This window comes from Perca fluviatilis, chromosome 15 (assembly GCF_010015445.1).
Source record: "Perca fluviatilis chromosome 15, GENO_Pfluv_1.0, whole genome shotgun sequence".
Classification (NCBI taxonomy): domain Eukaryota; kingdom Metazoa; phylum Chordata; class Actinopteri; order Perciformes; family Percidae; genus Perca; species Perca fluviatilis.
Window position 1 is genome coordinate 5,142,805 of NC_053126.1, and position 19,799 is coordinate 5,162,603.

At 41.6% G+C, this 19,799-nt stretch overlaps 1 protein-coding gene across 1 annotated transcript; it reads right to left on the reverse strand.

Annotated features, from left to right (window-relative positions):
* Window positions 1–306: 306 nt before the first annotated feature.
* zmp:0000000896 (caspase recruitment domain-containing protein 10) lies at window positions 307–19,133 on the reverse strand. Its single transcript, XM_039825680.1, is given in 25 exon segments — window positions 307–522; window positions 1,818–1,933; window positions 2,074–2,157; window positions 2,159–2,187; window positions 2,481–2,639; window positions 2,784–2,886; window positions 2,976–3,042; window positions 3,212–3,452; window positions 3,598–3,721; window positions 3,981–4,158; window positions 5,250–5,370; window positions 5,618–5,667; window positions 5,794–5,888; window positions 5,978–6,015; window positions 6,134–6,170; window positions 6,546–6,650; window positions 6,751–6,930; window positions 7,763–7,888; window positions 8,394–8,513; window positions 8,618–8,833; window positions 10,235–10,373; window positions 11,616–11,802; window positions 12,924–13,061; window positions 15,019–15,261; window positions 18,889–19,133. Coding segments are annotated over 25 exon segments (3,174 nt in total). The 5' UTR covers window positions 18,959–19,133; the 3' UTR covers window positions 307–314.
* Between the last annotated feature and the right edge of the window lie 666 nt (window positions 19,134–19,799).

Here is a 19,799-nt window from a genome sequence, read left to right on the forward strand (position 1 = left end):
AGTATCTGTAATGTCTCGTGTGGGTCAAATCCATTTTAGTTTTAAAATGTTTTCACTATTCTCCCATTGTAGCCAGTCCAGCTTGGCTATATAGATGAGAACTATAAAATTCCTGTATACATAATAGACATGGTTTAACACGTTTATACATGGCCTCCTTTGAGATTACAAGTAAATATAAAAATTGATCTTGGTTGCAAATAGAAACCTGGCTGTGGTTTGGTGTCTGCTGACAGCTGCCAGATTCTTTATTCAAAGACAGGAGAAGTTATTTGCATTGTGAATATAAGATGTAAACGTTCTGTATTTCTCTTCTACTGCAGCCTATCCAGTTCGATCCATGCTACTGCCCTCTGTTGGCTGTGGATGGCATTGCGTATGGCTGCCAGCAGCTCCTCAGTGCTGCTCCAGGCGCTGGGCTCCAGGGTGTAGTAGAGCAGGGGCAGCGTCTCCAGCTGCAGCTCCTCGGCCTGGCACACCTCCTCCATTACGCTGTCCTCTCCACACCGGGGAAAAAGCTTCCTATTTTGAAGTGTTGATGATGATATATAGAGAATCATATTATTTCGGTTAACATCCATAAAAGAAACAATTATTTTACCACATTTTGCCACCGTAGCTAACCGAAAAAGGAATAGGCTAAAGCCAAGGCTTATTTTTGCCTATCCTATAATCCCCATAGAATCACCCAGAAAAAGTAAACTTGAGTACAATCCTAGTAAATTTACATTTTACTTCATAAGCCTTAATTATTTTAGATTTTAAAGCTGTTTTGAAGCTCAACAGAGACGTACACATTTTCAAATCATCATTTATGTTTTGTATTTTTTTAAGATTATTTTTGGGGCTTTTCCGCCTTTAATTGATAGGACAGCTAGGTGAGAAAGGGGAGAGAGAGAGGGGGGAAGACATGCAGGAAATGGTCACAGGTCGGACTCCAACCCTGGACCTCTGCGTTGACACACACACACACACATGCCGGCTCGACGCACACACCAGCGCACCAGTATAAGCATCAGGCCACTTACGTAGGCTACGGTGAAAGCTCTGCGTGGAGCCTCCGCAGAACCATAAAACAGGCTTAAGCCTCTCAGTATATGTGCCCCTGCTCTACCCACTGATCCAACCCGGCCACAAGTTCATTCCTTTTAAAATTTTACATTAGTCCTCACTTTACCAATTTCTTTTTTTTTTGAGATTATTTTTTGGGGGCTTTTTTAATTTTATTTCAGAGTGACAGTGGATAGACAGGAAAGGTGGGAGAGAGATGGGGGAGGACACGCAGCAAAAGGGCCGCAGGTTGGATTTGAACCCGGGCCGCTGCAAAAGCCTCAGCCTACATGGGGTGAAAGCTCTTACTGGGTGAGCTAGAGCTCACCCCCACTTCACCAGTTTCAAGGATAGAGAACCGTCTTAAAATTATAATTACCTTATCTTAATAAAAAAATAAAAAAAATGAACAGACAGACAGGAAGGCCTTTTTTCACTCAAAACAGTATTTCCAAAGTTTTTAAATAAATTAAAAAAAATTTAAATATTTAAATATACAATTGTGTTGGAGGGTCATATGCCACAAGTAGGAAATCACATTGTGTTCTTTCAAAAAAAGATAATTATTTTGTATCTGTAAGGTAAGAAAATACTACACTATCTACACATGGAGTAAAACGCTTATTGACCCTCCAACGTGAATGGAGGGACGCGTATGTGAACCTGGACGAGCCTGAATCAAGTCCCATCATGCTGCTATGATCTGATGTGTAATTAATGTAGCACTTAATATACTGTACTTGCAAAGCAAAGGAATGCACACTTACCTTAGCGTCTTGTGCTTTTTGTTCTTAGGGCGGATATGGATGACGATAGGGTAAATCCCCTGTCTCAATAAGCCCTCAACACTGGGCAGCCCCAGCTCCAGCAGACAGTGCTTGTCCTGGGACAAAGAGGGAGATTTGGATAATGTGAACATCTTCTCTTTCCATAAAAAGGGCGATACAGGTAATAGCTATGACTGGTTATTGATTTCACCCACAAACACCCTTCTTGATTTCATGATGTGTTGTTTTTGTTTACCTGGCTGATGACATCCTGTATTGACTGCAGCCGTATTCCCAGAGCCTGCTTTGGGCTGCGGGGGTCCAACAGGAACACTCTCTCGGCCACGTCTCTCTGAAGCCTGGATAGGCTCTGCAAACCGCAGCCAAACAGAGGAAAGAGGAGACCGTGGTGTATCATGTGTGAAGAATCATCAACATTATTGTTCGCTGAGTTAATCAGTCAAATCCAAAAAAATAGTTGCACTTTTATTTGGTTCTTTGTAGTTTGGCTTATTTAAAGCTAATGTACTTGAACTAACTTCTTGCTGTCAGGAGTTTGTACATTCAAGGTTGAAAGCACTTAATTGGAAGTCGCTTTGGATAAAAGCGTCAGCTACATGACATGCAATGTAAAAATGTAATGCCGTGCAGGCGTGCACATACCTGGAAGGCAGGTGTTGAACTTCAAACCAGAATCTGCAGGTTGCAGCAGCCTCTCTATGAGACCGCGGGAGAGAAGGGAGGGGGAGAAGATGACCGGCCGCTTAGTCTGAACCTGCACCGGCTGCACTAAACTGTACGGGATCAAGTGCTCCTCGTGACCTGAAGGGACAGGCACACACAGAGGTAACATTAATGCAAAGTGCACACATACACAGTTTATCAAAGAAAACGTATACTAAAACAAATAAGATTTATTGCACAGATTTGGTGTTGCATTCCGGGAACACTATGGCTGGTGCTTACGTTTGTTGAGTGTGTAAAGGACCTGCTGTGTGGAACCAATCCCACGGCCACTGGGGTCCACTGCCTTGACCAATCGTACACGTCCAGATGGTTTCTTCAGGAACTACATGTAGGAAAATATAGAAAAATAAACACCTAATAGCTGTGTGTTACCAGTTCTGTAATAGTTTGGGTCAAAATAGGCAGACTTACCCTCCTCTTGAAGTCCTTTTGCTCCAGGGACATCTTTCGTAGTCTTACAAGTAACAACTGTTGTGCCCTGAGATGGAAAATATTTGTTATTTACACCCCTTATTGTGCATAATTAAGATATTACTTTTAACTTACTATATACTATAATATTGTAATGTCGAAGCCACTGTTAAAAAACCTCAATGGCCAGAATTAGAATGCGGTCTAAAAATAATATCAAGGTCTATGTGGCGTACCTGTTGTAGTTGGGCATGGTTCCTGCCTGCAGGGGCTTGGCTGTGTGCGGGTCCACCAGGGAACAGTGCCAATTATATTTTTTATTGTATCTTGTGTCTGTGACATGTATAATGTCATCACAGGACACACCCAGAGAGGGCGGGTCACCGCAAGGCTCCATGTTGAGATTGACACGCACATAGAAGGAGTCAGCACCCATAAAAGTAGGCGACGAGAGCTGGGAGCACAGCTTGGAGTATCCTAAGCACAGGGGAGGGAAGAAGGGACATCTTAGTCTCACCTCTCTGGGAAACGAAGGAACACGACAGAAAAGGTTTCAAGAATATTATTAAGAGTATTACTGTTTTGTGTTCATTTTTCAAATCTCTGACAAAAACGGACTCACCCTCTGGGTTGCTCTGGTGTTTGAGTGTTGAAGGCTCGGACCACCACTGCAGGGAAAAGTGGGCTACCTCAGCAGTGCACTGGCCCAGCATCACACTGCCCCCACCAAACAGAACGCGCTCAAGCTGGGCAACACCGAGAGAAAACTGCATGTTATCTTCCAGCCTTCCGTTCTAATGTTTTTTCTCTTTCTTATGTTTCATTTACACATTTTTGGCAATCAAGGAGCTTGCAAAATATTCACACACCTGCAGGCAGAACTGTAATGTGCACTTGTACAAAAACACATAAATAAGCATTAGCTGAAGCACACATTCTCTTTATGAAGCATGTACATACACACAATGCTCACACATGATATAGTCACTATACAGACACACACACCTCCAGCAGCTCACTGCCCTCCTTCAGTCCACATAGCTGAGCTGGGGAACCAGCTCTCACATGGCTGACGAAGATCCCTGTTTGGTTCCCTCCGACTAGCGTAATATCGTCAGCTAGACTGGTTCTCCCGTGCTTTGGTGAGATGGGGGGGCTTGAGGACGGGGAGCGGGAGGGAATCCTGGGAGATGGCAAAGATGGGCAGCATTGGTTAAGCATGATGCGGTATGTACTGTACAAAAAATAAAGATCAGTAGAAACTCCACAAGTCTATTCACTTTATTTAATCAAAATCTTATGCTTGTTCTGTGCTTTTAGAATTTATCTCAATATATATTCACATCATGTTGTACGTAATGTGAATATTTGCACTTAAAGTATTAAACCCTTTCAAAATGGTACACCCAATTATTAACGTTTAATGAGATGTTCATCACTTAGTTTAGTTAAATTGTATCTGCTAGACATGCCTTTTTCGCTGCATATTGAGGCTTCCACAAACAAATTAAGATCATGGTTCTTGGGCCAATATTGACACTGTACTTTTGTAAAATAAATCCTCTAAAATGTTTTATACTGCAGTTTGTATGTTAAGTATGCATTAATGCATGCATTTCCATGTAATTACATTTCACAAAAGTAATTCCTATCGACCCATTGGGAAACCACGGACCGTGGGAGATTTCAAGTGACAGTTCAGCTCACGTTGCACGGCGTTCGTCGTTCGACTGGTTGTGACTGTTTTCCCAAGATGGCGCCTGCCTGTATACGTGAACGGTACTGTCTTTATAAACTATCTTTTTAATAAACTGTCTGTACACTTACAAAGTTCTCAATGCTTCGGTTTACATGTAGGGACCCTCATTATGCTACAGTTGAAGTACGGTGATATTTTGAGCCTTGTTAGTGGTTAGTTTTTACTTTACCGTCTGCCCCGATGACTAGCGTTATAAGCTAATTAGCGGTTTGCGATAAAACTGGTCACATTTGATTAGCATGAAAACAAATCATGTGTTATTAATCCCTAGGTTCATTTCGCGCCGGAATTGTCCTTTAAGTGCCAAATTATCTCTTTACACATTGCTCGAGGAAAAATTTGGGCATCACTATACAGAAAGCTGAGTTTGTTCTGAACATTTTTATGTGGAAAAACGTGGGGATCCGTTATATTCAAATACCTTAAAAAGGTAAATTTAAGAAGATATGTGAAAATGCCCTTAGACCTCAGAGGGTTAACATTGAAAGGCGTCAAAACCGTGATGCCGTGCCTACCTGGGAGCACTAGTGTTGGGTTGGTGTGGAGAGACTGCAGGCAGGTTGACCAGGTCAGGGGGGAAGAGATGAGAGTGTAGCGAGTTACAGGAGTCCCACAAAGAAGGTTCACTCGGCTCACCTGAAAAGACCAGAGAGCCTCATAACTTACAGTATGTCCACAATGTAAGTGCAAAGGAAGCAAAACCAGAACTGGAGCCAACGCCTTCTTTGGTTTGTTTTATTGTACTTTGATGCCAAATGACAATCTTTCTACATCTAATAGAAGCTAAAATAGAAGTTAATTATCCAGACAGGCTGGTCCTGATTCTGTTGGCAGAGAAGACTGTGACGGTTGTTCATGCAACACATGACAGAATCAAATATACCTGTAATGTTATCGTTCTCATCACTGCCCCATGATGATTCCAAGTCAAACCTTTTTTAGGAGCAGAAAAAAGGGATTTAAAAAAAATTATTAAGGTCATAAGATGTAGTTACATGTGAAAATATTAGGTGGAGCAGGCTGAAAATATGTAATGTTTTGTGGGGCTGATTAACTCACTCTGTGTTGAATCGTCGGTTGATGGAGTTCATACACGGAGGGAAGGGGAATGTGGAGAGCCGATTTATTTCTTTTTCATTGTCTTCTGTCTGAGTCTAGCAAGGTAAGTAAAAAAAAAAACACACTGATTCTGACTCTTTCATTCTCTTTCTCTTTCGTTAAGGAGCAGAGCCGTGATACTCACTGACAAACGGAGATTCTCCTCGGAGTTGGAACGAGAATCTGTGAAGAAGCAGAAAGAATATTTGAATGAATATGAGTATATCTACAGTTTATGAGGTAAACAAAGTACTTTTTTTTTTACTGTGCAAAAGTTGAGAATCATCTTCGCACAACTTACCCTCTGAGTTTTCATTGGCTTGGCCACTCGAGGGCGTCTGTGGCACAGAGAAGACGAGTAAATATAGTATGACCTCCCTGTTAGTGAGAGGTATTTTGCAGGTACTAACACACTTATAGATTTGCATAAGAATTTACTAAAATGTCTCATACGTAAGACAATAACAAGCTCATAGTCTAGCTGAAGAAATGTACTTTGTAGTCCAAAAGCTACATTCCTCCCATACCGTAAGAACATTAGAAAACATGTTGCGGCAGTGTCCACAACAGTTGTGTCCCATAGAAATGATCCCTATAAACTACATAAACAGCACCAGATTGTTAGTAATTCTGATTTAAATCACAACTAGGGTGATGGAGTTCTGCTGTTATTGTGAATGTGAGTAAAATTAGTTATGGTAGCCAGACCTGACCTTTCGTAGCAGCAGGCGGGTGCCACCGGCCTGGGGTCTCAGGTCCAGGCCGAGGGAACAGCAGGGGCCGTAGCACTGGTCCTCACTGCACAGGGACAGGTGGGACTGTGGGGACACGGAGGACACAGTGTATAAAATGATCTGTGGTTGCTGTGGGAAGACAGTGCCGCACTGCTAACGTGCTGTGCTCCTGCGTTTAGCTTACACAGTTCAGACAGAGGCTGCTCTGCTCTGTTAGCTCGCGGCCCCTCTCCCTCTCTTTCTCCAGCTCCCTCTGCTGCTGCTCCACGTTGGCCTGCAGCTCTGCAATGCGTTTGCGCAGACGGTTCTTATCCAGCAGGCAGTCGGTGTACTCCAACTGCAGGCTGTCTCGACTACGCAGAGCCTGGGGGAAAAAAGAAAGACAAAAGAAGTTTGCATGGTGTAAAAACTGTCCACCCTAGTCAGGGATGCTAATAAACTGCAAAACCACTAACTACAGATGGGCCTTGATGCCCTCTGGTGTTTAGTTCGTTATAGGATCCCAATTAGCTGTGCCCTTAAGACCTTCCTCCACAGCGCTGTGAAAGAGGGTCTGGCTAGTCCACATGGCATTCCGGGATGGGAGAAAAACGTGCTCTTGTTTATTGGCATTTCTTTAAACCAATCACAATCGTCTTGGGTGGCGCTAAGCGCCGGATAGAGCTGTGGTGCCGCTGCAAAATAGCCTCTGGGAAGGAACTTGTTTTGGTGGAACATGTGTACGTTCAAAGGTTGTTTTGGTCGTGCAACAGAAAACTCAGACTGGACAGATAGTCTAGCTAGCTGTCTGGATTTACCCTGCAGAGATCTGAGGAGCAGTTAACCAAAGTCCTCACAAATCCACCGGAGGTTAAAATTCCAACACAAAGGAAGAGGAAGGAAATCGGAAATCCGGCCGAAAAGAGTGAAATCCGGCGGAATTTGCGGTGGCAACGGAGCAATCCCAGCACGTTGGAACGTTGTGGATATGGACTACAGTCCACATAATTCAACACATTTAAAAACATACATGAAACATTACTCACACATTTAAAACTTACATTAAACATTACAGTCTACAGAAAAAGAAAAAAATCCCAATTGCGTGGCATTCTACAGAAATGATGCTACAAGATGTTTTTATTTTTATTTTATTGATCTCTGTATTAATTTAGTAGGTTGGTTAGAGACTCGGTTGGGCCTTCATTCACACTGACCTGGTCTCTCTCCTTTTCCAGCTCCATGATCTGGTTGAAGTAGGACATACTCCTCTTCTGTTCCGTCTCCCAGTCCAGCTGGAGAGTCCTCACCTTCAGCTGGAGCTGCTCGCACTGCGACTCCAGCTGCAAACACCGTTAACCATTACAACCTCTATTCAACGGCAGTGAAGAAACAAAACACGGGCTTTGGCAGTACAACTTTCAACAACTGCATCCAGTAAAAAATCATAATCTTAAAGATCATTTGTGAGTCTGTTCATTAGGGCGGTAACTGACTGATTATTTTCATTGTCGATTAATCTGTCGATTATTTTCTCGATTAATGGATTAGTTGTTTGGTCTAGCAGAGTGTCAGAAAATGGTGAAAAATGTGGATCAGTGTTTCCAAAAGCCCAAGAAGACGTCCTCAAATGTCTCGTTTTTGTCCACAACTCAAAGAAATTCAGTTTACTATCTCAGAGGAGTGAAGAAACTAGAAAATATTCACATTTAAGAAGCTGGAATCAGAGAACATTTTACTTTCTTCATGAAAAAAGGACTCAAAGCGAATAATTGATCATCAAAATAGTTGCAGATTAATTTAATACTTGACAACTAACGGATTAATCCTCACAGCTCTACTATTCACCTTCTCCCAGTGCTCCTCAGTGCTCTGTAGCTCCCCCTGTAGTCGGGTAATGATGTCACACAGCTCCTGCCTCTGGTCTGCAGCCTCCCTGCGGTCCTGCTGCAGGATGTCCATCAGAGCCTGAAACAACAGGAACAAAAAGCAGTGTGGTTGACTCTGAAACAAACAGAGACAGCTATAAAGGCCCTTTTTAGATGATAAACATTGTAGATTTGACAACATACTATGACTCCAGTGGTAGGACCGGAGTCCTTCATCTGAGTCCCTGTGTTCTCCTCTTTCTGAACTTCAGTACGCCGCTGCGGCTTTTCTGGTAAAGCAGGCGGAGAACCTTTTACTCCATTAGAGAGCAAACTGTTTCTTTTTGCCGGAATATTATTTCCTGAAGTATCGACTGTATGTTTTTCTGCCTCTGTCAGCCTGGACTTCAGCTCCTCAACCTGTATGGAAAAGAAAAGCAAAGCAGCCATAAAGACAAACTCTGACATTTTTTTTAAATATAGGCTTGAAATTTTCCACACCAGGCATTTGATATGCTGTTGTCAAACATGTGCAATGATATGGCCAAAGGGCTGTTCATCTACAATAATGGTAGGAACGTAAAACTTTTATTCTAGGAATCAAGGAGTTGAGAGTAAAAAAATGAAAGGTAAACAAACACGTTTATTATTCTACATTCCAATTTTAGCATGCACACCGCACATACTGTCTCAACACAACAAAGTGGTTCATACCTCAGTGGTATGGTCAACATGTTGTGACAGCGCACAAACTAAAAAAAACGGCTGATAACATCTTCACACATGGCTCATTTCAGTTGCTATGCTGCAGTGGCGTGCTATCTTAAGCAGTTTCACTTTGACTGCCTTGGGCGCTGTTATTGGCTGCCTTATCATGCCATCAAACAAAACATAATTGTTTTCCTTACCCTAAGTTTATCAAACACTTAAAATATCTCTCCCTGTCCCTACATGATTTTGCAGCAAACGGTATCTTTGGTGAACAGACCCTTGTGTTAAATAGAAAGGTAATCATAGCCCACATGGAGCCCCTAATGCTGCACCCTAAAGTTTAGATTTAATTTGGGGGACTTGTGACGAGAAGATCACTATTATTGGCAAAGTCACCGTTTCTGCGGCAAGTATAGAGCTGCTTTTAGAGTCAGGATCTGCTGAGGAATGTAGTGGAACGACTCATCCTCTGAGGGCCCTCCGACTGCTTCAGGGGAGAATCTCAGTAAAAAACTGTGTTAGACCAGAGGTATTCAACAGAGGGTCCGTGGCCCCTAGGTAGTCCTCAAAGTAGTGCCAAATTATGTCTAAAAAATAATGTTTTTGCTTCTTCAAAAATGAAAATGTCTGAAAAGACACTGTGTCTGTACATACTGTACATTAAAATAATTCTAACATTTTAAAAGCAAAGATAAATGGCCTATTTGTGAAAAAAATGTCATTTACACGTTAGAGATAAGTTTATTATAAGTGAGGAAGCCATACAGTTACGCTTTCATCCATCCGGCCCAGTTTAATGCAACTTAATTTAATACAGTAGTCTACATGTAGTTGGGGTACCCTACTCTGTCTCTCTTTAAGCAAAGGTGTCCTTGGCCTAAAAACGCTGAAGATCTCTGTGTTCGACAATAGATATCAATATCTGTGAGTTTCATGACGTTGTGAATTTCCCCGTTGTGGGATTAATAAGGATTAAATAGGATTTTGAATCTTAAATCTTGAAATTTTAAAACCTGGATGTGGTAAAAAAAACCTTCGAAGATTAATTAAGACCAAATTAAGAAACTGTACAGTTTCTGTTTTAACTGATGTTGCTACTAAACGACTGACCTGCCTCAGTAGTTCTCTCTCGCGGCTGGAGGCCATGCCTTGCTCCTCCAGGGCTCTGGAGTACTTCACAGCCTGCTCCAGGTGCCGGTCCTTCAGCTTGCCCAGCTCTCGACTGGCCGACTCCCAGTCATGACGCAACCTTCAGATCACAAATCATCCAGAGCGCACATTCACTTACTTTTTGTCATTGATTCATTGTTTTGTGCCACACAAGGTAAACCCTGTGCTTTCTGCAACATTAAAGTTACATTCCCACAGCAGGTATATACCCTCTTGAATGGAACCCCAGTCTCTAAATTGCAGGAGATCTTTGTCCAGTGATAAGCCCTCTATGAAAACCCAAAGTTACTAACTGTATGTTTACGCCCCTCATCCCTTTAGTATCACTTTGTTTGAAACCATCATAGAGACGCTGAGACACTCAGAGATTTTTGGAGTTAGTTGAAAGTAGAGACTGACTGATATATCGGCAGGCCGATAATATCGGCCGATATTTGGCATTTAATAACGGACGAAACACCCTTCAACCATGTTCTGAGTGTTGGCGTTGCATAGTCTGTCCACCAAAGGGCGCTCTACAGCGTCTCTGTTGGCAACTCTTAGATTTTTGTTGTTGTTATTGTGTTTTTGTTCAAAGGACTTTATGTTTCATATCTTAAGTTTGTATTTTTATACATTTTATTTATCAGAACTTTAATATATTTTGATGTTCCTCTGTTTTGTTGTGACAATAAAACAAACAAGTTTATTTTTAAACTGCATTATCATATTATTTTAGTGAGGACTCATAAATAACTACAAATAACTAATATTAGGGAAATCTGTTTATGTTTTGTGACGCGTTTCTGGATTTTAAAAATATATATATATCGGCCGATATATCGGAATATCGGATTTTTAAATCACCAAATATTTTTATCAATATTGGCTTTAAAAATCCTTTATCGGTCGGGCTCTAGTTGAAAGAAAATATCAGTAGAAAATTGCATTTTATAACGTAACTGTCGTTCCTTTTTTAGTGGTGCCTTTTATATCCAATCCAATGTTCAATTTGTTCACTAAAAGAATTTTAGAAATGATTTCCTTTTATTTGTTTGAAATTCAACAAGCAATTAGTTGTATTTAAGCAAAATACTGAAAGCAGCAAAAATGCAGAACTTAGTACATGCTAATATTTGTTTATCGAAAGTAATATTGTACTCTCACTACCCATTTGATGCCATCAACAATAGAAATGACCTGGCTCAACTGTCAGAAAAAACTTTCTTCCATGACTCATATCGTACAGTTCAGTGAATATCATTCTCAGGGACAAGATTTTTTTTCACATCCTGATGACACCCGGATGCAAACTAAGAGGAACAAACTAAGCGAGACGGACCTCTCCAGCTGCAGTTTGTCCTGACGTAAGTCCTGAGCTTTACGTTCGGCGCGGTTGCGCTCCTCCTCCGCCATGCGGCAGCGCTGAGACAGGCGTCGCTCGCACAAGCGGGTGTTTCGAAGCTGCTCTCTCAGTTTACGCACCTCCAGCAGCAGAAACTGGGTCAATCCCTCCGGGCCTTCCTCATCTGGGGAGTGAAGACAGGTGGAGGTTATAAGTCATGGGGACTCTGGTTAATGTATGGAAAAGGTAAACTCTCACGCAGAGAGTCAGAGAGGCTTGTTTTAAAGGGGTGATAGAATGCAAAACCGATTTTACCCTGTCATAGTTGAATAATGACAGTTCGGTGACATACATAGAAGCTCAAAATCCCATTGACATCCTTTTACTATGAAAATTTCATATTTTGAAACTGCCGCTGAAAACGGGCGAATCCCAACAAAGCTGGAAGTTGACGTCAACCTCCCAAAAACCGGAACCTTTGTCAGCCCATGGGTGTATTAAGAGAACGGTCACGCCCAACATTTACATAGGCTACACAACTGACCTGAGATCAGGTAGTCTTCTGAATCTAGGTCGCGCAGATCTCAGAAAATGTATACATTGTTCATATGCTATTTTACCATTAAATTCACTTCTGAGAATTTTTTATGCGAGAAATCAACTACTTAGAGGTCAAATATGGGCCGTTTTACGAAAATTGATGTCTAATTGCAAATTTTCTCCGACTGTGTCGGACTTCAGAGGCTGGTGCTGCCTGTGTTGCTGCCTCGCCGCCTGGCCTGCCTTCCTCCACAGACCCCGGTGTATGCTTTTTATCTCAGGTTTGTTTGCTAGCCACCATTTAAACCTTAGTGGGCTCTTTTCTAAGTTTGAATCTCTTAGCTCTAAGTGTGTTTACTATGTGCCAGTAAAGACAACCTCTCATGTAGATGGTCAGCCAACACAAGAGAGGCCAAGTCATTTCTTTAAGGTCAGATTTAAGTCTGAAATATTGGGATCAAATTCAATGTAGTACCTAGAATGAAACCAATCACACAGTTGTATTTTATATATTCCAGTCAAACTTAATCATGACATGTATTCACTGAAATACTTCTGTAGTCATGACAGAGAAACATGTTGCAAACATCTGCATCTGTCTATTTCTGATTAAATAGAGCCTAGTTTGTTTAATAGGCCTTATCCACAGGACAATTTCACATGCCATTCACATATTTTGGTAGATTTCTTCCTAGAGTCAAACACATGACATGTGGGGAGTCCACACATCTACCATCCTCAACATGCAGAGAAACCCCTGCTTACCCAGTATGAGGGAGCAGCGCTGTGTGGCCTGTTCTCCGGTCAGCTGTGTGTACTGGTCTGGGTGGTAAAACTCCAGTGATTCCATGAAGGCTTGAAGCCCTCGCGGGCCCTGACCACGCAGAATGTCCAGCAAACGACCTGTTCAACGAATATAAACGGGAAATCAAATCTGAAAAACTGTAACAATGTGGAATTAGTGAGAAATTACATTGGTTCCTTAAACTATAATATTAAGTCAAAACCCTCTAACCACAACGACGCTTCCTCTTTGATGTGCGTGTCATTAACACATAAGTATTTTAAACGTGACCATGATGAATGGGCGGCTCTAACGTGAGATAACTCACTGGCAAAGAAACAGCAGTGATATGAACTGGGTGCTCAGGTGTTTGTCTTCATGCCGTCTTTACTTGCAACATCTCCCCTTTATCTCTATCTTCCTTCACTCCTCATTCTGTCTGTCTTCCACTCCCCTTTACTTAGCCTTGTCTTTCATCTTACTCTCTCCTTAGTTCCAGCCGGTTTCTCACGGCAACATTTCTCTTTACCCAACTGTTACTCTCTGACAACCTGCTGCACAATCACTCACACATAATGTTTCTTCTTCGGGCGTTTTACAAATGAACCATACTGCGTGCACTGTACTGCTACCCATTTTCAAAGCTTCTCAAACAATTGTAGATTATTTCTTTGTCTCTTTGCAGCCATTTGTATCGGCTTATATTAGTAGACATATAGACATATTGCATGTTTTCCCCAAGTCTCTCTTCCAATGTTTCCTATCAGTTGTCTCATAAAGGAAAAAATGCCAGACAACAAATCTGTAATGCAAGAAATTGTCATTATTCTTTGTCATGACAACGCCCATGTTTGTGTGTTGTTTGTCTTCTCAATTAGATTTTCGAATAAGGCAGCATGTGTTGGCACCATTAAAAGTATGCAGATATGAATCTGATGGTTTCATTCTTCAGATCTTTTATATATATATATATATATATAATTTTTAAAATAATTTTATTTTTTAAAAGTTTTTTTATTGTATAGGAAAGCTGAGATATGAAAGGGGAGAGAGAGTGTTGAAGACCTGCAGAAAAACCACCACAGGTCAGATTTGAACCTTGGACCTTCTGCGTCAAGGACTAAACCTCCGTATGTGTGCTCCCACTCTACCAACTGAGCTAACCGGCCACTCTTCAGAAGTTATACTGAGTCCATTTTAATTTTTGCTTTGTTTTCATTCTATGGGAACCATAAAATACAAAACAAAAGTTGTTCTTCATTGCAGAAGGCACGGCCAATCACTCTTCCCTCTGGGCGGAGGTACAGGCTCTCTAGAGCAAAAACAAACAGGTACAGGTTTTCTTTTGTTTCTTGTGCAATTAAAGCTGTTAACTTGCACAACTCTTGAATGCCCAGTTTTTTTATTAGTGGCACTTGGGGCTTCTCAGTGAAACTTTTAAATATCACATTTCCAGACAGTCCCAAGGATTGTATTTGATACTGTTCAATTTTTAAGTGACAGATTTTATTTTTAGATTATTTTTTGGGGGCTTTTCCCTTTTATTAGTAGTAGAGACAGTGGATATACATGAAATAGGGAGAGAGATGGGGGACGACACGCAGCAGGTCGGACTCGAACCCGCGCCGCTGCAGGACCCAGCCAACATGGGCAACTGGGCAAGCTAGAGGAGATGGAATTTTTCTTAATCAATCTGTTGGGTGTGCGATGCTAAGATGTGTTATGCCTTGTTACATTGTTTTTTAACTTATTTTTTATTTTTTGGGGGGGCTTTTCCGCCTTTAATTGATAGGACAACTGAGAAAGGTGAGAGAGAGGGGGAAGACATGCAGGAAATCATCACAGGTCGGACTTGAACCCTGGACCTCTGCGTCAAGGCAGAAGCCTCTCAGTATATGTGCGCCTGCTCTACCCACTGATCCAACCCGGCCACTTTTCTTTACGTTACTTTTTGTACCTCCTCCGACTGCAGATGAAATTCCCCCTAAAGGGACAATAAAGAACTATGGACTCTGAACTGAACAGAATGTGATGCAGATTTGATGTGTTTTCAAATGAACTTTCTCCTCTTCTCACCGGCCTTGCTGATGCGCAGTGGGTACTGTGTGGAGTTGAGCACCTCGTCTTCATCCTGTTCATCGATGACTTTACACTGCCGCAGATACGGGGTGAGTTTGGCCGGGTTGAGGATGCGTGTGAGCTTGTGCCGTACCCCCTCCACCCGATCCCAAAGCTCTTCACAGCGCTCCTCTGACCAGGGGGGAGAAGATTGGACCTCCTCCTGAGCTATGTCCCCCTCCTCCGCCCAAACTGTCACACCTGCAAGGGACCGGAAACGTACAAACAGTTCAGGAAGTTTGAAAAAGGATTATGCACTGACAGAGACAAGAAGACAGACATTTTGTGCATTTAAAAAAAAAAAAAAAAAAAGTCTTTCAAAAATTAAGTGACTCCAGAATAGGGGGAGAACCATAAAGCATAGTATCGCGATATTTTCGGTAGCAATACGGTATTGATACACAGACGCCAAGTATCGATCTATTATTATACTGTATATGTGTTGGTCAGTCTGTCTGCTTGACAATCCCATTTTGCAGCAATAAAATTGAAGTGATATGAACAGACAGAGAAATGTATCTTTTTTTTAGATAAAACAAATGTTGACAAAGTTTCCTTTAGGGGCCATAATTTGAAATTGGGCAAAATTTTAAGCTGGAAAAAAAAGTTATAAATTGCAATATATCGCAGAATATTGTAATATGTTTAAAATCGCAATGATATCGTATCATGACTGTAAGTATCGTGATGATATCGTATCGTGAGGCCTCTGGTGATTCCCACCAGTGTTTCCTCTAAAATTTCTGCCACCACGGTACCAGAAATAGGGCAGACGCACAATGTAGTCGCGGTTGCCTTTTAAATGATCCTGCCGACATAATGCACCCCCTGTTGGCTGCCGCTCACATTGCAATTTAACAACAAGTTAATTGGGCCCATCCAGTTTAACTCCACATACTGTAGTTTATTGTCAAAACGTTTGCTTTCTTCCGAGTCGACTATTAAATGAACAGCTCCCTGCCCCCACTGCAAAAAAAAAACCTAAAGGAAACACTGCCCACCCCTACTCCAGAAATGGTATTGCTACTTCAGACGGATGTCTCTTTCACGTCACAGATTTACAGATATGTCTAATGTCCAGCTCTAGACTAAATATAGTTTACCACAGAGGATTCCACTGGAATTAGTTTTTGTCTGACAGCGCTTATCTGTGTCTCTAAACCATCAAAGTGGGTCATTGCAGCATGTTGCTCTATGGGTTTTTTTAAACATTCACAGTCTGTCTGCTTTTCAATGTAAAGATAAGACATAAGAAGCAAACATGACATCTTTTAATTCTAATTAATTCATCTAATTGCAGTTTTAACTAAAATTTGTTACATGATGATCCTCTTTGTCCAACACTGACTGGCTATATAATAGAAGTCATTCTTAATGATTCATAATGGATTATGGGTTAATCTGCTGCATAGTGAAAGAATGAGATGGAGCGCCTTACTGGAAATCTTCCAAGGAATGCTGGATTTGTTCCTGACAAAATACCGGTCTGACAGATGAGCATTTACCTTGAAGCCATTTACACCACGGAGAGCAGATTTGGTGTGAAATCTCACATAAGGAGGATACTTTGAATAGAGGAAAGCCAATAAGAGTTTGCATGAACGAGCAAGAACGTATATTTTACAAACGTGTGTGAGTTAATTTAACAGCAGCAGTGGTTTCATTCCTGTGGAGCAGAGAGTCTGCTGTTACGAGGGTTGTAAACTATAGTGGGGAGGACAATTTGGGGCGCAGGAATGAAAATACTGGCGTGACTCATATCACACAGCTAAAAACACAGCAGGAGACCACAGACAAAGGCTTTCTCAGGCCCATTCACTTCACACTGTGGAGGACACAATGGGAGAAAGTCAATAACTCAATACAGGAGTTTGTTAAAAACCAGCTAAATACAGTATATACTAACGCTTCCTTATATTTATTAAAAACAGAATAGTTAGTGGCCAGGTTGGCTCAGTGGGTAGAGCAGGCGCACATATACTGAGAGGTTTATACCTTGATGCAGAGGTCTAGGGTTTGAGTCTGACCTGTGACAATTTCCTGCATGTCTTCCCCTTTCTCACCTAGCTGTCCTGTCAAATTAAAGGCAGAAAAGCCCAACAAAATAATCTTTAAAAAATACCAGAATGGTTATTTCCCTTATCGGTGATGTAAGGGAGGAAAAGCTTTTAATCTAAATCCAGTGAGATATTTCCTGAACAAGGCACACTATAACAACACAAGTCCCCCAAAGCTGTGTTGACTCTACAGGCAGAATCCCATGTCTCATTTCTGTGGGTTTAACAAATGTAGTTTACAATCACAGAGAGGCCCAGGCAACCAGCTTCTTCTCAGCTCACTGCAGTCTGAAAATCCTGTATGTGTTGCATTTATTTTATAATACTTTGGGTTTTTTTTGGCACTGCTGACCAAACAACAAAGAAACGTAAATACATCAGTCTAGATGATGATCTGTGATGGTCTTTGTAGGTTCAATTATAGAAATGACCAATCATGAAATGACTATAAGTAGCCTATATGCCCTCAGTGTTGTTTAGCAGTGATGGAAATGATGAGCCTGCTGATCATCAGACCCCTCTGAGCTAACGGGCAGGTCGAGGCAGGTCTGGATTCTCTGGAATCTCAGTCATTACCCATAAACACTTCTATTTAGACATTGTTCTCATGTGATTCCCACTCAACTCCTCCTCCTTACACACAAAGTAGTAAAAATAAAACACTCACCCAAATTGAAATCCTGTATCTACCTATTCCTCTTTAGGAATTGATTGATACAACCCAGTTGAACCTAAGTCTTCAGTTAAAACTGGTTAGAAAATAAAAAATAATCTGCACTGCAAACGGAAGGTCTGCTTATACCATTCAGGGAAAATCATTTAAAAGCAAATAATGACACAAAACTATCTGCTGATAAGAACAGACTAATGATGGTTATAATTTATAATAATTCTATATCCTTTATTGATCTTGCTCAAGAGCACCTTGGCAGTGCCCAGGAGGTAAATTGGCAGCTGTCCAGCTACTGGTCCACACTCTGTACTGTGGTCCGTACGGGGACTTGAACCTGCAACCCTTCGGTTCCCAACCCAACTCCCTACGGACTGAGACACCCATCAGAAGGTCCCACGATCCGTTTCCACAACTGGCTTTTAAGAATGATAAACAAAATAACATCTTTTCTTCACACTTTTGGAAATACAATCATCTGCCATTTCTCACAGTGTCAGATATTCTCTCTCTAAAAGGCCATGTTTAAACTTTGCGTGGAGGTTTTGCGTGCTTTGATAAATATAAGATGCAATTTTGTATTAAACCTGAGTGGAAACCTACTGTAACAGTTTTGAGTTTAGATTATTGTGTTAACTGTTCTGAGAGAAGACATCAACTGAGAATGGATGCAAAAAAACAGTAGGTAACTTGAATCTAGTTGCCATAAAATATATTAAATATTGCCTATAATAATCACATTACTAATTACCATGAGTGTCACTGGGTGGCTTACTCCTCAAGAAAAAGATCAATCCAGTTGATACATGCACAGTGGACATATAATAAAGACATGCACAGGATTTTACACAATGTGGTAGATTATTGTATTGAATGTGGGAGTTAAAAGTGCAGTTTTTATACTTGTGCTGCAGAGAGAGTAGTTTATTTCATTGTGTTGACACAAACCGGAACCCGGACAGCCTACATGACAGGCTGTATGGCACAGCCTTGCTGCCATGTAACGCGTAGTTGCATAAAAGTCTGTCAATCGTTTCCCAAACGAATGCGAACATATAAAAAATGGTAAACAGCGCACCATCTTTTAAAATGTTGGCTTACCGCTCATGTCGGGACCCTCCTTGAATCGGTTTTGAAAATGAGACCAAGGAAAGCGTCCTCTACGTCCCATTCAGATCCAGAGGCGCGTGAGGAGTGAAGAAACCAAACAGTGAAGTGTCAGTGAGTGCGTGGGAACTACCGGAGCGCACAGGTTCTCCTTTTACGCACACCTTGGCACGCTCAGATCCTCCACCCTCGGTCAACCCCAACCAGCCAATTGGCAGCCAAGAAAGAAGAAGGAGGGGGGGAAAAAGTCCCACTTTCAGTATCACCACATCACATCGCATTTCCTCCCTTAATGAAAAGCGGAACACCTTTTACTGCTCATGAAAGGTTCTATAGAAAGTAGTCTCGCTGCTCCTATAGAAAGAGATCTATGTATAACGCCTGTATGGTAGTCTTTAAGCACTAGAGGGCGCTTTCAGCCAATGGTTGTCCACTCAGAGCTGCCCCCTGTGATGTTGTTAACATTGCAAAAATATTGTCAGGGCTGTTTCTTAAATTGTGAGTTTTGCCATGAAGGCTTGTCACAGATATATCTCAAAGACTTAAGGAGAATTTGAGTCATTAACACAGTGAGTCACTCAGTAGTAGCCACAGGTGCTTCACTGCAGACAGACGCAGAGAATAGCTTCTCACCTATTAAATGTACAGCTTTGTGGCGTGGGTTGTCGTGGGATACATCAAAACACAATGACACAATGAGTTGATTTCCTCACTGTTTTTATTGTGTTTTTGAATTGCTCTAGACCTATATGGTTGGTATGCCTCTAGCACTTCCGGCAGAATGACTGTAAGGATTATAGAATGAGTGGAACAGCTGACTCATGTCACTGTTTGATCAAGAGTACTACCAGATAACTATCAGTATTCAATAATGGGTTTAGCTCGTCTGAAACCAGGAAGTGACG